A 19,098-nucleotide genomic window follows, 5' to 3' on the forward strand; every position below is an offset into this window, starting at 1 on the left:
AACAAAACTTCATTATATGAGCAAACATTTTTTGAAGGTATTCTGAGTGATCTGCAAATGAAACTACACTCAGTTTGATCTCACATTCCCAGTGAGATTTTAATCTTTGGTACGTCAAACTGTTGCTTGGAGACAGTGGCAGAAAGCCAGAAGGTGGAAACTCAGCTCATACAGGACCAGAAGTGTAATCAAATTCTGAATATCTCCATGATACTGCACACAACACAAAACTGGATCATAACTTTATAACCAGAGTTTGGAAAATTCTTAAATTTGTACCACAAGGATGCTTCTTTTCCAAGTGTCATCACTGCAAAATAATTCTCTCCATGCAGTTTTGGTCTCTATTTTCCTTTCTTTCACAGCAACCCCATTCTCTGAAGGACACAGGCTGTCTTGACTTGCCCTTCCCACGTGAGGGCAGATGGAGCCCCCAGTGAACTTGGGAGTTCATGGCTCTGCTTCCAATTAGCAGTGACGGTCATACACTAATCACCAATCTCTAGCAGCATGCACTCATGTGATTTTATTTATTTATTCCATTAAGCCCTTGAGTCTCATTGAGCAATTATACCCTCTAAATTAAATTATTCTGAGCAGAGTTGCTTACTGACCTCTCACCTTCCAAACTGCCTTCCTCTGTAACTCATACTAAACCAAAATTGTCTAAATCTTTATAGGATCTAAAATAATATGGTGATCTCTAGTATATTCATGATGATTTATGAAGTTTCGTGTCAAATAATGACACTAAATTAACAGTCCTTGAACTGACAGAATTATGATTCAGGCTGAACTTTTACCTTTTTAGATCTTCCTTTTAAGGAAATGTCTACACTGTATCTGGACACCAGAAAATAAAAAATAATAAAGCAGTCCCCACAAAAAATGAGTTCCAAAAATATGAATTGTGATAGACTTCAGAAATCACACCAGAGTTCATGGTGTCCATAGGGTTCAATTCATACACCTATGGTCTCATTGTGCACTGATCTCTGCATTTCAAACTAATTCAGCATAGAACCAGATGACATTTTTAGAAATTAAGGGACAAAATTCCCAACTATTTATTGTATTAAAAGCTGCAAGCAATGTATAAAAATGTATGTATTAATGCATGCATAAAATGCATGTATGTATTAATGCATGTTTAAAAATAGGCTTTGTTATCTTTCTGAGGAAACCATTGCCAATATCATATGCTTGTACATCGTGAGTTATATCCCAACTTCTGAGAGTTAAAATCATCAAGTATCAAAAATGTGTTATATTTGTCAGATTTTCTCTCTCCTGGTTTCTGAACTGGCATGATGCAGTCAAGATACCACTCAACATTTCATGTGCAATCACAAAGGCTAGATACCTGCTTTAAAAAGCAAAATAAAAATGAAACAAGAAAAAAGTCTCCAGACCCCATTTCTCATTAATATTAAATCCATGTTTTTCATTCCTTATTTTTGACTGGCAATCAGACCTCAGCTCAATTGCAAAGGGGTTGAAAAAATTCAGATTTTTTCCCCCTGAAATGAGCAGATGAGAATCAAGCAATAGGTATGGTTTGCTTGCTTCTGGAAAGAACTCCTCTACACCAGTGATCAGTGACCACTGGTTACCCTCTTTAAATTGCTCCTCTAATTTGCCTGAAGATGTTTTTTCTTGCTTTTGGAGCAGATAGTTAGGCTGCCAAGCAACTACAGGAACCAAACCCAATGGCAGGCACTGATGATGCATAAGCACCTACTCTATTTTCTCTCTGCTGCTAAAGTGCCCCATGTGTGTCATTAACCCCTGCAAGAGATCTCACTTCAGGTACCTGGGAGAGTGGCATGAAAGACACGACAGCAGAAAAGAGAGGAGGAAGGAATTGCCACAGAAATTGAAAGGAATGGAGGATCCTTGTTAGGACTAAGTTAGAACAACTAGAGCAGGAAAGAAAGGAGAAAAAAAGATTACAGGATCATTGATAATCTCCAATGCATGAATACTTAGGAGACTAAGAAACAAGACAGGTAAAAGTGTTAGAAGACAAGCAATTAAATTGAAAGATTTATTTCAGCTCTGCTAAGGATTATTGTCACTTTGAAGTACTGTTACAGAAAAGTTCACATCATACTATGGAATGAAGCTCTTGAAGAAACACATTTCTGAAAAGAAGGAAGACAGTGGATGCTGGAAGCACTGGTAAAATTTAAACACCTCAGTTTCAATAAGGCTATTTCTACACTAAGATCCTGATTCCAAGAAGCAAACATAAGACACCTCCATGCTCTGAGGAGCGACTCATTGCAGGAGGAGGAAAATGTGCAAAATTCACTTTTTTCTATTTAAAACAGCTAAAGAGCACCATATGGCCAGTCTGTCTCTTAGCATGAAAGCATTTATTCACTCAAAATAGGACTGAAGCAGAAGACAATGTAAGCCAAGGAAAATGAAATGTGAATTGTATTTGCAGGTAGAAGACAATCACATATAATAGTATAGTTTTCAGTAATTTACAACTAATAGCACTACAAAAGTATTTTCTGATAAAGACAGCATCTACAACAGATTACCTTTAATCTCCTACAGCAATTATTTTGCAGCTTTTAATGAGCCTGTGCAAGGCTATGTTGTAAACAGCAGAAAAAACAACATGGGACTGTTTCAAAGCCTGTTCCTGAAAGGCTTTGGTATAAAAACTGGGGATCCACAGATAGAAAAGCAGAAGATTCTGTGTTACTACTTTTATGTCTGAAATGCTTCCGATTCAGCCTCATTAATCAAGATATGCTGCCATTTCAATAACATTAGAGGTAATTAGCACCATGAGATGTGATGCATATTCATTCTTCTCTACACAGCTGATCTGGTGAAGGTTATAATGTCACCTCTTCTGTACTGGTTACTGAATCCTCTCCCCTCATAGGCACCATTTCAGTGGCTGAATTCGGATTGGTCCTAAAGTTGGATGTGTTCTCTCTCTCTCCAGGAGACACCCAAGATGAACTGACTGTAATTATAAAAATTCATACCTGCTTCACTGAGTGCAAAGAAAGGGAAAATAAAAAAGGGGAAAAAAAAAAAGAAAGGAAAAATAACAGTCTAGTAAAAATACAATGGGAAGTTAAAAAAATTTCCTTATCTTTGCTCCTTACAAGCATTTACATAAGTCAAATGAAACCTTTTTCCATTAAATACTGTGATGCAGGTGAGTCCCACTGAATATTCTATGACACAATAGATTTGCTATGATTGTTAGGATGCCCAAACACACAATGGGCAACACAGGGGTCAGTGCTTCATCCTTCAAAAGAAGTCCACACCTGACCCAGGTAGGGCACCCATGGCTGGGCCAGGAGAATATCTCAGAAGGTTTATCTCATCTTGTAAAATTTGTCTATCTCTACCCAGCCTCTTGGCTGGTTACTCTGGAGTTCACTGGGATTTGCCCATTTGCAGTTCAAGAAAGTGACAGTCAGATTTTTACCTGAACCACAATCCAAAATGCCCTGAAGCCTGAGAGATTTCACTGACTTCTGTTTTGAATCAACATGGCAAAACAGTGCCTCTCAGAGAGTGGGACCATTGTAACATGAAAATGCACACACTCCCAAAAACTCAGCATGGGCACAATCAGGTTCCCACTTTTTAAAGGTCATTTGGGCACAAACTTCCTACCAACAATCGAAATGTAAGAAAACTTACCATGCCACATTTCTGAAGGGTTACTCCAAATTCAGAAGACACTGACATATTGGACACATCTTCAGGCTATGGAGGAAGGGGAAAAATCTACATAGTGTTTGAAAACACAATTCACAAACTTCAGCAACGAATTAAATTATCTAAATAAATAAATAATTTTAAAAAACATTTAGAGGTACCAATTTGCTTCAAATGTAGGATTTTTATTATCCCAACAGTTTAATCTTTTTCCTAGTCCAAATGTGTAAAAACTACTTATTTCCACAAGTAATTATCAGAATCTTATTGATGTATTCATCTTTTGACTATCATGAGTCACAAAAAAAACCACACTATGCACGAAGTTCATCAGACTACACAGTTTCTTTTCATTACTAAGTCCATCAGAATTTACACAGCAATCACACATCTGTACCTGTCACAGGAATTCTTTGGAAGTCCCAAAACTAGTTGGTGTTGCTGAAGTCACGTCAAATGAACACAGTCATCTGAGACAGAACTAGAAATGTACTAATGTACATAGAAATGTACTGGACAGTAAATTCCCAACATTCAGTTTTTACAGAATTGCTCCAACCCTTACAAACACTGAAACTGGCAAACCATCTGTTACTGACCGGAAGGTGGCTGAGGTCAGACTCCCGTTTGAACATCACCTTCTTCGTCCAAGAGGGGATCAGGGCAAACAGCGAATGGCTCCACTGGCTGTCCGAGGCTGCAGAGCTCAGCAGCTGGGGAGGGGCTCTGCTTGCCTGAATGACCACAGGTAAGGGCACTGCTGAAAACCAAGGCAACATCCAGCATCAGAGCTCAGGCTGGGTCCTGCATGGCAGCCACTTGGTGCAGAGTCCAGCCACGGAGAGGACTCAGGGCACTAGAGCTCTATGTGTAGGCAGAGCCAGATACTCTCTCTCAAAGCACTCAAAATCATGACAAGCAACAGAGACTGAGGCCAGCCAGGAAACAGAGATGGGGTTTGTCCTGCAAAACCCAGCAGGAGTCAGAACAAAACTGTTTCCTCCCGAAGGAACTCCCATATACCCCACAGAAAACTTTCTGCCATTTAATGTAAAGCATTTAATGCATGAATTAAAAGGTTTAAGCCATAAGTCAACTGTTAATATTTTCAACACAGAGAAACTTTCAGCAAAGCATAAAAATTCAAATAATACACAGTGTGAGGGGCATCAGTGCTAAAGGTGTTCTGCTTTAAAATTCAGTCTTCCAATTAAGCATTGACCTTGCCAATACACATTCAGAACTGAAATACTTCCCAGCTGAAGAGGGGTCTCAGTTACATTTCAGTTGAAGTGCCATCAAATCAAATGCTCACAAATTCAGTAATAAGCAATATAAATGCTAGCTTATACTCTTAAATTTTTATGAAAGATTAGTCGATGATATTACACAAAGTAACAGGCATAGTTTTGAAATCATATCACTTTGATCCAAGAAAGTAAAAGCACTTATGACATTAATAAAAGAAGTTTATACTAAAAATAAATAATTTAATATGTTACATTGCCAAAAGGTAAAGCTGCTGAATTAAGAGAAGTATGTTATGAAAATTTAAAATGATAGCTGGTTGTCTATGTTCAAAGAAGTAATTTTTTTCATTTTTTGCTTAATATTACTCTCATTTATTACTTATTTTAAATCAATTTTCAGCAATATACAATAAAATGAACAAAAACTCCCATTAAAAAGGCAAGTAATTTTCTGAAATGACTTTTCTATGAAAAATCCTATTACATATTAATAAAATATGAAAAGCTGAAGACACTAAAATCTCATCAATATGAGTAGCAGCAGTTTTTTTGAAAAGCCACTGCTCTGTAGGAAGAACAATATAGGGGAACACAATTAGTTGCAAATAGAAAAGCATGGACAGAGCTTTCAGAACTCGACCCTTAAAAGGAGCCTTAAAGCATTAATGCACATGAATCACTGAAAATAATTCTGTTAACAGGATGAATGAGATGCAATCCTCTTGCTTACAAAACTCAGGCGCACACGCACTTGGGGAGCTGCCCTGTCTTCCCAATGTTTATTTGGAAGGGAGTAGCATATACTTGACTAAATTGTGAATATATAGGCCAGGGGAAGTTGGTGTCTATATTTTATGACCAGTTTTAATTAACTTCTCTAAGTTTTACTTAAGTATTTAAACCACTGTTAAACAATGTGACAGACTCAGACTAATTGAGGGACTGTAAAAACAACATGGCAAACTTGGTGACAACAGAAATATGCAGAATTATAACAAATGTCCACATATCTTTGGGGTTGGAATTTTTTCAAGACAGTCATCCATGGCTTATTTCAATTTCAAGACTAAGCAATGCTGCAAATCACTCAGAATGAAGCCAGTGCTGAATTTTCAGTGCAGTACAAACCTGCTAAATACCAATTTGAGCTCACCTAGCCATGACACTCCCCAGCAGATCCAAATATACTGTATCTCACCTCCACTGGCTTTAAACCTGTTTCTCTCTACTGAATCAAGGCTCTTTGCAGTTTTGTATAAATATATTCATACACTGAAAAAGATAAATTTTATATATGCTGTGTCTCTCATACATTAATGTAACTGTCACCCCATTCCTATGAAGGTGGAGCACCAATTCTTCTTTTTGTTTTCTTGACTACAGGAAATGCACTTTCCTTTACAGTAAACAGAAACCCTGAATGAGCTTCTTTGTAGGGCTTTGTAAGTCAGAAGTCAAAATGACAAAATGTATGAACTCTGTTGAGCAACTACTACCTTTAAAGTGCTTCTTGTTTAGCAGATCATTTCCTTCTGAATTTGGGATGAGGAGGTCAGCCAACAAGAAGTGTGCTATTGCTTCATAGAGTATCTTTTGATCTTGTGTCCTGTGTAGTACAACATCTCCATGAGCACACCCAACTGCACTCTACATGTGACAGCAAAGCCTGACACTCTCCCTCTAAGGAGTATCAAATCCACAGTAACCAATTTAATTAACTGATCATGTTCCCTGACTGGGAATGAATCTCAGTATGACTAATTACATAGATGAGTCTGTTCTCAAGCCATGCTTTGTCATCACTTACAATCCCAAGATAATGTTCCCAACTCCCAGCAGAAGTCTCCAGGCATGTCATTTGGCTGCTCCATCATCAGTCACTGAAGTAGTTGAACTTTTTATGTTAAGCAGCCTCAGCATTGATGATGATGACAAGGATGTTTCTGCAAATCCACTTATATATTCCCAGTGGAAGGTTTTGCTTAAACAGATTCAACCAGTATGATGCATGTCCATACAGCAACTTAAGCCACTGCTTTTCTCCAGAATTTTTCTCATCTTGCCTATTAATTTTTAACATTATAGACTGTTCTATAATACCTTCGATCCACTGCCAGTAAAGCTGCACTTTTCTGTGGCATTCTTGTTTCAAGTATTGACTGTCAATTAATAAAATAGCTTTTTTCTGATCCACAGATATTTAACTGTCACTGGAACAGCTAATCTACAAGAACTTAACTGCATTTCCACGTAACTTGCCGCATACTCAACATCAGCCAACATAATTGTATTTATCAATTCACCTACTGTCTCTTTTCAGGTAAGTTCCTATTGTAGATGTAGGATTGTAAATGTCTGCTGGGTGCTTGAAAAGCTAGACTCTAAATATCTGAGAAAGGATGGTACAGGCATAATACATTCTGTCTTTTTCACATATATTCTAGATTTCTGTTCAGAAGCAGGTTTGTTTTTTTTTTTTTAACAAATAGATTAATCAGACTTAGGAAATAATAACACTTGACTGCTAAAACCTTTCACTGAAAAGCATTGGGCTTTCTTTTGGATGCTGCTCAAAAGTATAATTTTTTTCCATGGTGCCATCAACACTGCCCCTTCAGAGATGCATCCCAGTGCTGACAGTGACTCTGAGGTCTCCGTGTTCCTTCCACTCTTTTCTTCCTACAGCTTCAATCTTCATAATTTTTCTGGCTGTTTTCAGAAAAGCCATTATCAGGCTGCAAGGTCATAATTTTCATTGGTTTCTAACAATTCCCACCCCTGCAGAAAATCTCTGAAACGCAGGGGAAGTTTCAGCTTTCCACACAGCCCAAGCAGCCCCTCTCAGCTGGGCATGCCAGGCTGCCACAGGCAGTCCCTGACTACAGCGCCTCAGGCCAAAACATTTCCCAGCAAGCAAACTACCAGAGCATGGGGCTTCAGCTGGGGCTTTCCTGTAAACATCTCCGAAGATGCCAAATCAAACACTTCATCGAAGAAAGAGAGTAATTTCACTTTCTTTTGAGCTATGAGACAATATCACAATCTTTAACAATTTTTTTTGGTTTTTTGTTTTAAATTAAAAAATTCCCCTGTTTTACAAGGCATTATCAAGCTGTTAAATATTTTATCTTACTTTTAATTAGCACATTAATAAAATGTTTTTCCATTATTTAATTCTACATAAACCAAATATATACAGATACATCATAACCCTGTCTTAAACTGCATATTCTTAGCTAATTACCAGTGCTGGTAGGTAGACCTTGTATTGAATTTCAAAATGGAAGCACAGAAAAAAAAATTAATATAACTGCAACAGCTGGAATATTGGTGTAACATTTTACCTCTCACATTCCTGTAGTGTTCACTCAGTCCCCCACATGTGCATTCCATCACCATACAAAATGACAAATGCACAGTTGATCAGAGCAGTCTCTGCTACTTAATGTTCAATTTTCTTTGCTGTTCTCCCTAGGTTGTTACTTGCCACTCCAGCTTTGTGCACTATTGCCTTGGGTGGTGACATGTCGCTCTTCTGAGCTTCCAGCTGCCACACTCAAAGCACAGGCAATATGTTTAGGAAGGACAGCACCCGCTGCCAGACCTCACTGCATTCACTTGCTGCTCAGGGAGTGCAAATACTGAGGAACTGACCTGGCACAAAAGGCACCTGCTGCATAAAGAGTGTGGTGGAAGTAGATCTGTGTTCACACAGACTGGGGATAGAAGGATGGGTATTCTAAGAAAAGAAATTTTCCCCTGATCATGGTCATCACGCCGTACTTTACTTTGAAATTCGTTCTGTGTAAGGACATGGACCTAGTACAGCACAAGCCTTGACCACTGGACTCAAGGGGCTGAGTCCTGAACATGTCAGTGGCATTGACCACCCACCATCAGAACCACACACACAACATCACAATAGAAGTAAAGGTGAAGGTTACTCTTGGCTACAGCAATTAAATAGGATAAGGGAAAATTAAAAAAAAACTTACAATGGGTTGACATCAAAAACTCCAGTATGTCCTTAAGGCTCCTATACCTTTACAGCCCATTCTAAGCAGTAGAATGCCAAATTACAATAGGAAAGCAAAAAGACACTGACAGGTTTGTGAAATTTCAAGTTCAGAATTAAAAATGAGAAAAAAACCCCCACCAATTTAACTAAGACATTAATTCTAATTTATGGCTCTCAAGGGCTGAATATTTCAATTCAGATTCCAGAATGTCACTTGCTTACCCACCACAAATTAATCAGCAAAGCTTTGAACAATTTTGCTTTATTTCAGTAAGACAGGAGTTAAATATCCTTGCTTGCTATATTTTTGTTGTTGTCGTTCTAAATTACTCCCTGTCTTGAAAACCATCCAGGATACAAGATCCAATTTGAAGCCCTTTCAATTACACACAACAATGAACAGGCAAAGGTAGCAATTTACGGTATTCAGTTTTGAATGTTGCCATTAGCTCTTCTTGTTACAATGTCAAAGAAACTATGGGCATCAACACAAAAAAACAAATCTACTTTCCAGGTCTGTTTTGAATAAATCAGAGCAGACTCAAATATAGCTCTGAAAAATCCACTGTGTTCCCCAGTCACAGGAATATTCTGGCGTTGTCTTTTCTCATCTTATGCAGAAACAACTCAAAAAAGCTTCCAACAGAAACACTGAGATCAGTGTGCTGTCACAAACCATTTCACACTTCAGCACGCTGCCAGTCTCAATGACAAAGGTTTTATGCATCTCTCTGCTTTCATCAAGAACTTCTTCAGTAAAAACTAAAGAATGTAGTACTCTGATTAGGCAAATCACTAAAACCTTAAGTTTTAAATATGTTAAAAATTGGCATTTACTAGAATGGGACAGTTTTCAGTTATAAAATCAAGCACATAATTCAGTGCTTGTAGCACTCATCTAACACATGTATTTACCTACTAAAAAAATGCCAGAATTTCACAGAATCACAATAATTGAGTTTGGAAATGACCCTTAAGATTAAGTCCAATTGCAAACCTGGCACTGTGAAGTCCACCACTAAACCATGTCTCAAAGCACACATCTTTTAGGTACCTCCAGGGATGGCACAGCGACTCGATCACTTCCTTGGGCAGCCTTTTCCAATGCCTGCTAACCCTTCCCATGAAGACATTGCTCCTAATATCCAAACTAAATCTCTTCTGGCTCAACCTGAGGCCATTTTGTCTCATCCTGTCACCTGTTACCTGAGAGAAGAGGCTGATCCCCACTTCATTACAACCTCCTTTCAGGTAGTATAGAAAGTGAGAAGGTCCCCCCCTGAGGCTCCTCTCCAGGTTACTCAACCCCAGCTTCCTCAGCTGCTCCCCTCAAGACTCATTCTCCAGACCCTTCACCAGCTTTGGTGCCTTCCTCTGGACACATCCCAGCATCTCAATGTCTTTCTTGTTGTGAGGGCTGACTGAAGACAAGATTTGAGATGTAGTCTCCCCAGTGTCCAGTTCAAAGGGACGCCACTTCCCTCATCCTCCTGGCCATACTATTTTAACCACTAACAAAATTATACTTATTATATCAAAATCCTCCACTTTTTTTTTTAGGGCCAGAAGGTTTTTCCTAAGTATAAAATCACACTCATTTCCTCTCTTGGTGGATGGTACATGAAAAATTTGCAACCCATCACAAGGCAGGATGCACACAGCAGAGATGACATTGAATAAATACTGGAAAAAAACAAGCTCAGCAAATCTGAATTACTTGCTTTCATATTTAAATTAATAAACTCATTTGTGAATTAGCCATGGCACAGGGCAAAGAAATTAGATGTATCTCACTTGATAACTGCCTCAAAGCATGTAATTTCTAGGCAAACACATGTCATGAAATAATCTCTTGGGGAACCATAGTGATGGAGAGGCTTATTTAACACAGTGTTGCCCTGTTAACGTGCTATATGAGGACATCCTAACCTTTCAGGATATACTCCTCTCTACCACACTCAGATGAAGTCGAACACTATTTATAATACATACATAGAAATTAAAGAACAGACTCAGAGAAACAGAGTGTTTTTCTCAAATTTACATAAAGAGCCTGTGGCAGTCAGCCCTCAGATGCAGCTACACCAAGCTCAAAGTGACTCCTCTAAGTTTTGGGGTACTTTGTTTCAACAAGATTAGTCAACTACCACTGGAGATGTTCACTGTACCTGAGATCACTGACAAAAATACTTGGTATCTGCTGTGAAGAGTTACCAGCATTCCAGCAGTACCTCTAGATCCACTATATCTATCAGTCTTTAACCAACAACATCTAACAGTCTTTAACAATCAGTCTTTGGTACAGGACAAAGTGGTCCAGCCATTGCAGTTCCAGAGGTCTATAAAAATAGCTTCAAGAACAGGTATTGCCACACTGCGAAATGCACAGGGGTTAAGCTAGCTTCTGAAAATGAACATCTTGATCAGCTTTAAGCAGTATGGGTTCTTCACAAACCTGGGAACTCTAGACATCAGAGGGTGCTCTCCTATACCATTATGTTTATACTAAAAAAGGGCTCCTCCTGAAAATGATTCAGAGCAGGGTATGAAATGAAGCCTTCCCACAAGGGCTTCATTCTAGATAAGCCATTTAGGGAACCTAAAGAACCCTTGCTCCTAATTTCTGTGCAAACACTCCCCTGTAGCTCTAGACTGAGAGTCCCACTGATGTCAGCAGGCCACCAGGGCACAGTTCTAGGACCCTGCTCACCTTCATACACATGCCCTGTGAGTCCTGGGACACCACAATGCTGAAAAGAGAGAGGTAACAGCTGCATACCTGCCATTCCTAGGTATCCCATCTCTTTCTGAAGCCACAGATCATCTTCAAATACCTGGAAGAGAGGAATTATAAAAAAACCCTCTTTTAATAAATATCTATTGTTGAACTTCTAAGCTGAGTTTATGCTTCACAATTACACAGAAGCCTATCCTATAAAGACTTGAGTTTCTCCAAAATTAACTATCAGAAAAGACACAACTTGGCTCTAGAGGTCTCCCACAGCTTGTTAAGCAGTATGAGGTTCTGCTGCCCCGTGAGGATATGCATGCTTGGGGCTCAAATTGTACTTACACTTCATATTATCAAGATGAGTCCCTGCACAATAGTGGAGCTGGGCTGGCTACTAGTGTGCTCTCATTAAATAATATTTTTCTTTCTTTGCCATTTTCAAAGGCCTATTTGAGGATGCAGGAAAATCTGATCACTAAGAGGCATTAGGAATGTGTCAATATGAGATATCAAGCCCACTGACATTACACTCATTTTTCCTCCTGAGAACTACACAGAGCCTTTCAAAGCGCCCACATGCTAAAACTGCAGCTGCAAGGTCATCTGTGACAGCCTCCTGCTTGTGCCTGGACCACAGAGACTGCTACAGAAATCACAGCTCAAACCATCAGTAGAAGAAACCAATGTTTATAAGGAGTTTTATTGTCCAGTGTTTTGATCAAGATGTAGTAGTCACACAAGTGAGTTTTGTTTATCAAAGATTCTTCCTTATGGGAGCAAATAGAGAGGTAGGAATGTGAGTAATTAACAGGGATCTAACTCAGCCTGGTGACATCAGCCATATTCACTGTTTCTGTTTGCTACCAAGCACTGCATGTGAGTAATGTTAAGTACTGACTTACGTCAACACCAGTGTTACAGTACAGCATGTTAAGGGCAATTTTCTTCTTTGTGTTCTTCTGGTGAAGTAAATTGGTGTGCTGTTTGTTGGTTTTGGGGAGGGTCCTGGTTTTGGGAAGGTTTTGTTTGTTTGTTTTCCTGCAATACTATTTCCTGTTTATTAGTCTTTCTGTAATCCTACCAACAAATTACATTTGTAACTCACTCTAAACCCCACCGTACAGTAAGGGCAAAAGATAACTATGCCAACACATTTTGAGATGGCTTGACAGACACAAACCTAGATAAGGAGAAAGAATGAACATAAAAGCTCCATCCTAACAGCTATTGCATTCCTCATTGGAGGCTGACACCACTGAGCAGAGGTGCTGTGACTAGACAAACACCAAAGGCCTCTGCTCAGAAGCACAGCGAAGCACAGACAGAGCATCATTAGGGATGGAAGGGAACTCTGGAGATCATGGAGACCAACCCCCTGGTAAGGCAGGGTCACCCAGAGCAGGTGACAGGAACATATCCAGGTGGGTCTGGAATGTCTACAAGAAGGAGACTCCAAGACCCCTCTAGGCAGCAGTGCCAGTGCTCTGCCACCCTCAACGAAAAGAAGTTCTTCACGTTGAGGTGAAATTTCTTGTGTTTTACTTTATGGTCATTGCTCCTTGTCTTGTCCCCGGCTACCATTGAAAAGAGTCTGGCACCATCCTCTTGATGTCCACCTTTGAGATATTTATATGTATTAATGAGATCCCAATTCAGTCTTCTCTTCTACAGAATAAGCAGGCCCAGCTCCGGCCATCTCTCCTGATAAGAGAGATGCTTCACATCCCTCATCGCTTTCGCGGCCCTCTGCTGGACCCTCTCCAGTGTACTGAGGACCCTGTCCAGAACCTGTCGGCTTTCTCACCACGCCGGTGCCCGGCAGCTTTCCGGGCCGCTGCCCTAGCCGGAGTGCCGGGGAAGAGGCCGCGGCCGGGCCCCGCTCCCGAGCACGGCCCGCCGCGGGGGCCGCTGCACCGTCCCGCGGGCCTGCCCGGGGCCGCTCACCACCCGCGCACCACGGGCACAGCGCTTACCCCAGCCGCCGTCCGACCGCAGGGCTCCCGGGGCGGGCCCCGCCCGGTGCCCGCTGCGAGGGGCTGAGCGGGCGCGGAGGGGCCGCCGGGCAGCAGCGCCAGCAGCAGCCCGGCCAGCGGCCATCGCATGGCAGCAGGCGGACCCTCCGCGGATGCGGACGGCGCCGCGCAGATTTCTCCAGGCGTTGTCCCGAATCAGGCCCGGCCTCAGCCGACGCATCCACCCGCCATCGGTCTCCTCCCACCGCGGCGAGGGCGGAGGGTAGAGGGCCCCCGAGCAGCGGGACCTCCCCTCATGCCCTGCCCTCTCCTCGCCGCGGGCCGGGCCCCGTGCGATGGCGGCGGTCGAGGGCTGCCTGCGGGCCGTAGGGCTGCAGTTCTGGGCGGACTCGCTGCAGGCCCTGCCCGCCCTGCTGGCTCCTGCCGCGCTGCTGGGGCTGCTGCTGGGCGCCGCCGCCGCCGCCCTGCTCTGCCGCTGCGCGCTCGGGCCGCGCCGGGGCGGAGAGGTACGCGGGGCCGGCGGGGAGGGAGGCGCGGGCCGGCCGCGGGCGGACGGCTCGGGGGAGCAGGAGTGCTTTGTGGAGGTTGGAAGGGCGGAGGGCCCGGGAGGAGTCGCCTGCCGGCTTTGGTCGCTGCACAGGACAGCCGGGGCTGCCTCGGGGCGAGGGGCGCGGCGGAGTGCGCGCTGCAGCGGGCGTGGGTGCGGAGCCCCGTAATTCCTGCCACACCTCTGCTGGAAGGGTTTTCACTACTTCCTTTTAATAGTTGCTGAAAGAAATGGACAAACCCTAAAAGGAGGCCGGTGAAAGTGTTGAAGTGTTCTGAGTATTGCCCTCCTGCCCGTATCTCTAACAAATGTGACATGCAAGTTGTCTCGCAACCACCGCTTCATGTACGAGGCAGTGTTGCTTTTGGGGATAATGGAAGTTGTACCTGGTTGGAAGAAGCTTTGTGAGATAATTGAAAATAAACGCTAGTTTTTATCCTAAACCAGTAATTTAATTTCCAAAGTATTTTACAGACTTTTCCAAAGTTCATGTTACAGCACAGCACAGAGTATTAATACTAACCCGCAGCAATAACTTTGCACTGAGGGTATGCACATAGATACCTAAAGAAATAAAGGAGCCTGAGCACTGCTGATGGTTTGCTTGATGCCAAACTAACAGGGTTTTCTGGAGTGTGTGATTTTGTTAATAATATACTTGCTGCTCTCTTTTAAGTACTGTGGTTCATATCTTTTTATTTCATAATGTTTGGACTCAAAGATTGCAGAGGCAGCACGCACCCACTGAACCAGGCAGGCACTGATCTACCAGGAAGATATATTTTCTGAGAATTGTTGTTGATTTATGCTTTATTCTCCCATCACACTTAGACCCAGGTCACACTGGACTGGCTGGATGTAGCAGTGGTTGGTGCTGGCACAGCAGGGGTATTTGGAGTTCTTCAGAGAGTCCTGCCAGCCTGAAAGTAAAGGGGTCTGGTCCAGCTTGGTTTTTCACCACACCTTTTTTGACTTATAACATCTCTGCTGCATGTGTGTATCTGCTAGTGTTGATCGTCATTAAACATGACATAGGAGACAAACTCTCTAGTTCCCAACTACTTTTAAGTTGCAGGATTGAAGTTCTGTTTGAAGTCAGACATTAGGCTAGTAATGGAGACACTTCAAATGCCGGATCAATGTGCAAGTACAAGCCCTTCTGATTCAATTGCTCATTTTCCATGCCTTAATAGGTGTATCTTTATTGTACTGCCACTACCAACTCAAATGTAGTCATGTGCAATTTTATCCTTTATGTCATATATGTCAATAGGGAATAGAAACTGCCAGCTCTCCCTGGTCTGGATCTTCAGATGCATTTAGATGTTTAAATGCTATTAAAATCAATGCTGCTGCTGTAAAAGGGTTATTTATTTTGGCTGGTGCCTACAGAGCACTTTGCAGAGTGGGAAGATTGTATCCTGTGTGTCTGGTTTCCCCAACTGAACAGGGCAACCTTAGGCTGTTCCTCCTTCCCACTATCTGCCCCAGCAGTGCTATGGAGCAAGCAGGTGCTGAACTGCACCTATTGCAGCCTTCTGTACCCAAAGTAAAAGCAGAGATAGCTTTCCTGAGTATATATTCCATCCCAAGCAGCTGAAATATCCTTAGTGTGGTAGCAGGGCAAGTACCTGGAGCCTGAAGCAGCTTTAAGCGCCATGGTAAGCCAACACATTTGTCACTCAGCCTCAGTTAATCTCACTCAGCCTAAATTATAATAGTTATAACTTTTATAGATCACAGCCCGAATCTGTGGGACTTGGATGCATGGAGGATTCATAAGTCCCTTATATGTTGATTTGTACATCGGATACACTGGGATAGTTTTAAGAAGAACTCTTTACCATGGTAACAAATAAATTACGAGATTGCTCGGGGAGATTTGTAGCTGTTCTTTTCTCACAAGTAGATTTTTAGCAACCAGCATTTGCACTTCAGCACATCTAAAGGCTAACCCAAAAATATAATCTGAATTATTTCACCATCTGAGATCCAGAGGTGACAGAGGCAAGTCATACAGGGTTAAGTGTGTTCCAAATGAATGACAAATTTAAAAGTTCATTAATTTTAATTATTCCTTTCTGAGTATGTAAAATTTTCATCCATTTTCAGATTGTATTTTTCCAAAATTTTCAACTAATACTGGAGTAATTTTCATGATGGAGACATGAACGTGCCCAGGCTGCAGTGGAAGATGTTTCCAGTTAACCTGCATGATCTCAAGTGTTACATTTCATGTTTTCTCTTGGAATTTCAGAAAGATGATTCTCAAAGACTTTTGGAAAGCCTGAACACTGATGAAAAAGAACACACACTCACGAAAAGTAAAGCAGCACCCTATACATCAGAAGAGGAGATGGTGCTGGAGGTAAAGCTCTGCTCTTGTAGGTGGATGTCCATTTTGTTGCATGTAGCAGTGAGCATGTTCAGGGCCTGCTCCAAATTGTCTTAATTTTAGTGGCTTTGGAGAGAGACTTTTAAAAGTGTACAGAAAAAGTGTAAGATGGAGAGTGGGAGTTGATTGCTGCTTATGAATGCAACCATTTCAAGCACTTATTCCCCTTATGAATTCCATTTCTCCCGAGGCACTCTTTGGATATTTTAATCAAGATCCTGAGTTCTTTTTGGACAGAGACTTCTTTGCTTTCATCTCTATGTTTTCCTTAGTTTCAAAAGGCTGATGGGATAAATTAACACTATTAACATAAGAAAAAGTTTGTAAGTACTGAAAGACTACTGTGGTGAGCTGGGATTCAAAGACAATTAGAGAATTTGTGAAAAAATGTAGAAATATAAACTTAACAACCCACTCTCAATGGAAACATCAAGTAACTTCAGTAACTTTTTTTTTTTATAATCCCAGAATAACTGGAGAACCAGTCTTACTGTGTAGTCATTAGATCACTATCTTTCACCCAAAGCTGATTTGACTTGCCTTGCTGGAGCTAAAGATTGTGATTTAAACTGCTCTTTTAAAAACGTGCAGTTCAGCTGACTCATTCAGTCTATTATACATAAATTAAATACATGGATAAAATGTCAGTGATAACCAGCCAGTCTAGTGCTTAGCTTTTAACAAGAACTGATTTCAAGAAAATAATATTGTTAATATTGAAACTGTTGGTTTAAATCCTGACGGGTAATGAATCTTCATTTCACCTTTGAGATCAGGAGTGGTGACAAAACATGCTTGGTCATTTTGCTGGAGTTAACGTAGAATATAACAAGTGAGCATGGATTAGGTTATTTTTTGAAGTGTAAATGTTGTGGGAGAGCTTACACAATTTTACATCTTCATGCTTATTACCAGTGTTTTTGAAATGGGATCACAGTCTTTTAAAGGTGATAATTCACAACTCTATCCATTTCCATAACACGACTCATTTATAAGACATTAAGAGGTAACCTTGTTATTTGAGGGGACTTTCTTCCACATATCTGTCTAACTACTGAAATGATATGTATTTTTTTCTACTAATTTGTTCCAGTTTCCAGAGGCTTTTGCTGTTACTAGCATCAAATTGACATTTTATGAAGAAGCATAGATGGAAAATGCTTTTAATTAGGTTAAAGCACTTCAGAAAAACAGATATTTTCATTCTGAGACTTTTCCCATTGCAATAATACCATAATTACTGTATTAATAATAATTGTGTGTTACTTATGCCTGCTGAGAAGCAGGATGTGTTAGTTCTAGCACACTGCAATACAGCTTTCCAGCTTTGCACTGGCTGCTTTGCCTCCAGTAGCTCTGTCCACTCCTGTCCCTGATGAGATACTGCAGTGCTGGGACTGCTCACCAGGGACAACTTTATCAGTAAACTTTATCAGTAAACCCAAAAATGGAAATAAATGAAATGGAGATGAAAAAGTGCAGTGGTAGAAGTCCAGTGAATTACATAGTTTGCTCTTCTCTTTCCATTTCCATTTTTAGACTCTATTAGTGCTTTGATATTTCCTACAAAAAGCGTTATGAAAAACCATGTGTTTTGACAAATCAGTCTTTCATATGACAAAACCAAAAGAGATAAAATAGGAAGTCCTAGTGCTTGGATTTACACATTTTATCTGCTATTTATAGCCAAACTTTTATTAAGCCATACCTAACCTCTTAAAACAAATTATGATCCCATTGTTCCAGCATATAGAAAAAGGCAGTAGCAGAAAGTCAGATTATGTGATACAGAAAATTGTGTGAAAAGAATTCAGTATCTATTAAAAGTTCTTTGGAAAAACATTGTTATTTTCCCTAGATTTTGGGTAAGGGTTGTATTATATAAGTTTTTCCTGGGACAAAATGATGACTGTGTTTGCTTAATTTATTGTTTCTTTATTTAAATTGAAGGACAGAATTTATGGCCATGATGATATCTGGGTAGTTTGTTATCCTTTGATAGTTTTTATTATTAGTCTCATTTGTAAAATCTTTAGCTGTTGCTAAGGGTACGGAGATGGTGACAAGATGCAAAATGAAAATACCTTGCAAATACCAGATACTACCTATTTTCTCCTGGAGAATTAAAAATATTTTGTAGCAGTGGTAATGACAAGAGTTCCCTTTTCAAGTTTTCCTGCTTGGAATGAGCTTTATGAGAAGACTTCTTGCACCAAAGCAGGGACAATCAATAAACAATTATCAACAGGAGCATTTAAGTTGAGTAACAAAAAGGAGCACATGATACTTAAAGTGAATAATTGCCAGATCTGCTGCTGTTCTCAAATGTTTTTTTTTCTTTTCCATACAGGAAGGTGAGTCTCCTCTGAACAGTAACATTGCAGCATTTGCATTAAAGGCAAAAGTGATCTATCCCATCAACCAGAAATTTAGGGTAAGGTTGTAGATTCTGCTTGTAAAAATTAATGGCAGTCATTCTGTG

General features: G+C 40.7%; 2 protein-coding genes across 14 annotated transcripts in view; one reads left to right on the forward strand and one right to left on the reverse strand.

The window, feature by feature from the left end:
• EVC2 (EvC ciliary complex subunit 2) overlaps positions 1–13,803 on the reverse strand; it is a 61,227-nt gene extending 47,424 nt beyond the window's left edge. For 9 of the 12 annotated variants that reach the window (XM_059845194.1, XM_059845192.1, XM_059845191.1 and 6 more), the window contains exons 1-4: positions 13,675–13,803; positions 11,750–11,804; positions 4,302–4,462; positions 3,685–3,750 (exon numbers count right to left, since the gene is read on the reverse strand). In XM_059845194.1, coding sequence (XP_059701177.1) covers positions 3,685–3,750; positions 4,302–4,462; positions 11,750–11,804; positions 13,675–13,803 — 411 coding nt within the window. Of the gene's footprint in view, positions 1–2,552; positions 2,842–2,867; positions 2,990–3,684; positions 3,751–4,301; positions 4,463–11,749; positions 11,805–13,674 lie in introns of those variants that run through there. The other 3 variants (XM_059845187.1, XM_059845193.1, XM_059845195.1) reach the window with 3 other exon arrangements.
• Positions 13,804–14,009: 206 nt separating this feature from the next.
• The window catches only part of EVC (EvC ciliary complex subunit 1), a 46,908-nt gene continuing 41,819 nt past the window's right edge, over positions 14,010–19,098 (forward strand). For both annotated transcript variants that reach the window (XM_059845197.1, XM_059845198.1), the window contains exons 1-3: positions 14,010–14,180; positions 16,479–16,589; positions 18,967–19,050. In XM_059845197.1, coding sequence (XP_059701180.1) covers positions 14,010–14,180; positions 16,479–16,589; positions 18,967–19,050 — 366 coding nt within the window. The remainder of the gene's footprint in view (positions 14,181–16,478; positions 16,590–18,966; positions 19,051–19,098) is intronic.

Source organism: Haemorhous mexicanus, chromosome 4 (assembly GCF_027477595.1).
Source record: "Haemorhous mexicanus isolate bHaeMex1 chromosome 4, bHaeMex1.pri, whole genome shotgun sequence".
Classification (NCBI taxonomy): domain Eukaryota; kingdom Metazoa; phylum Chordata; class Aves; order Passeriformes; family Fringillidae; genus Haemorhous; species Haemorhous mexicanus.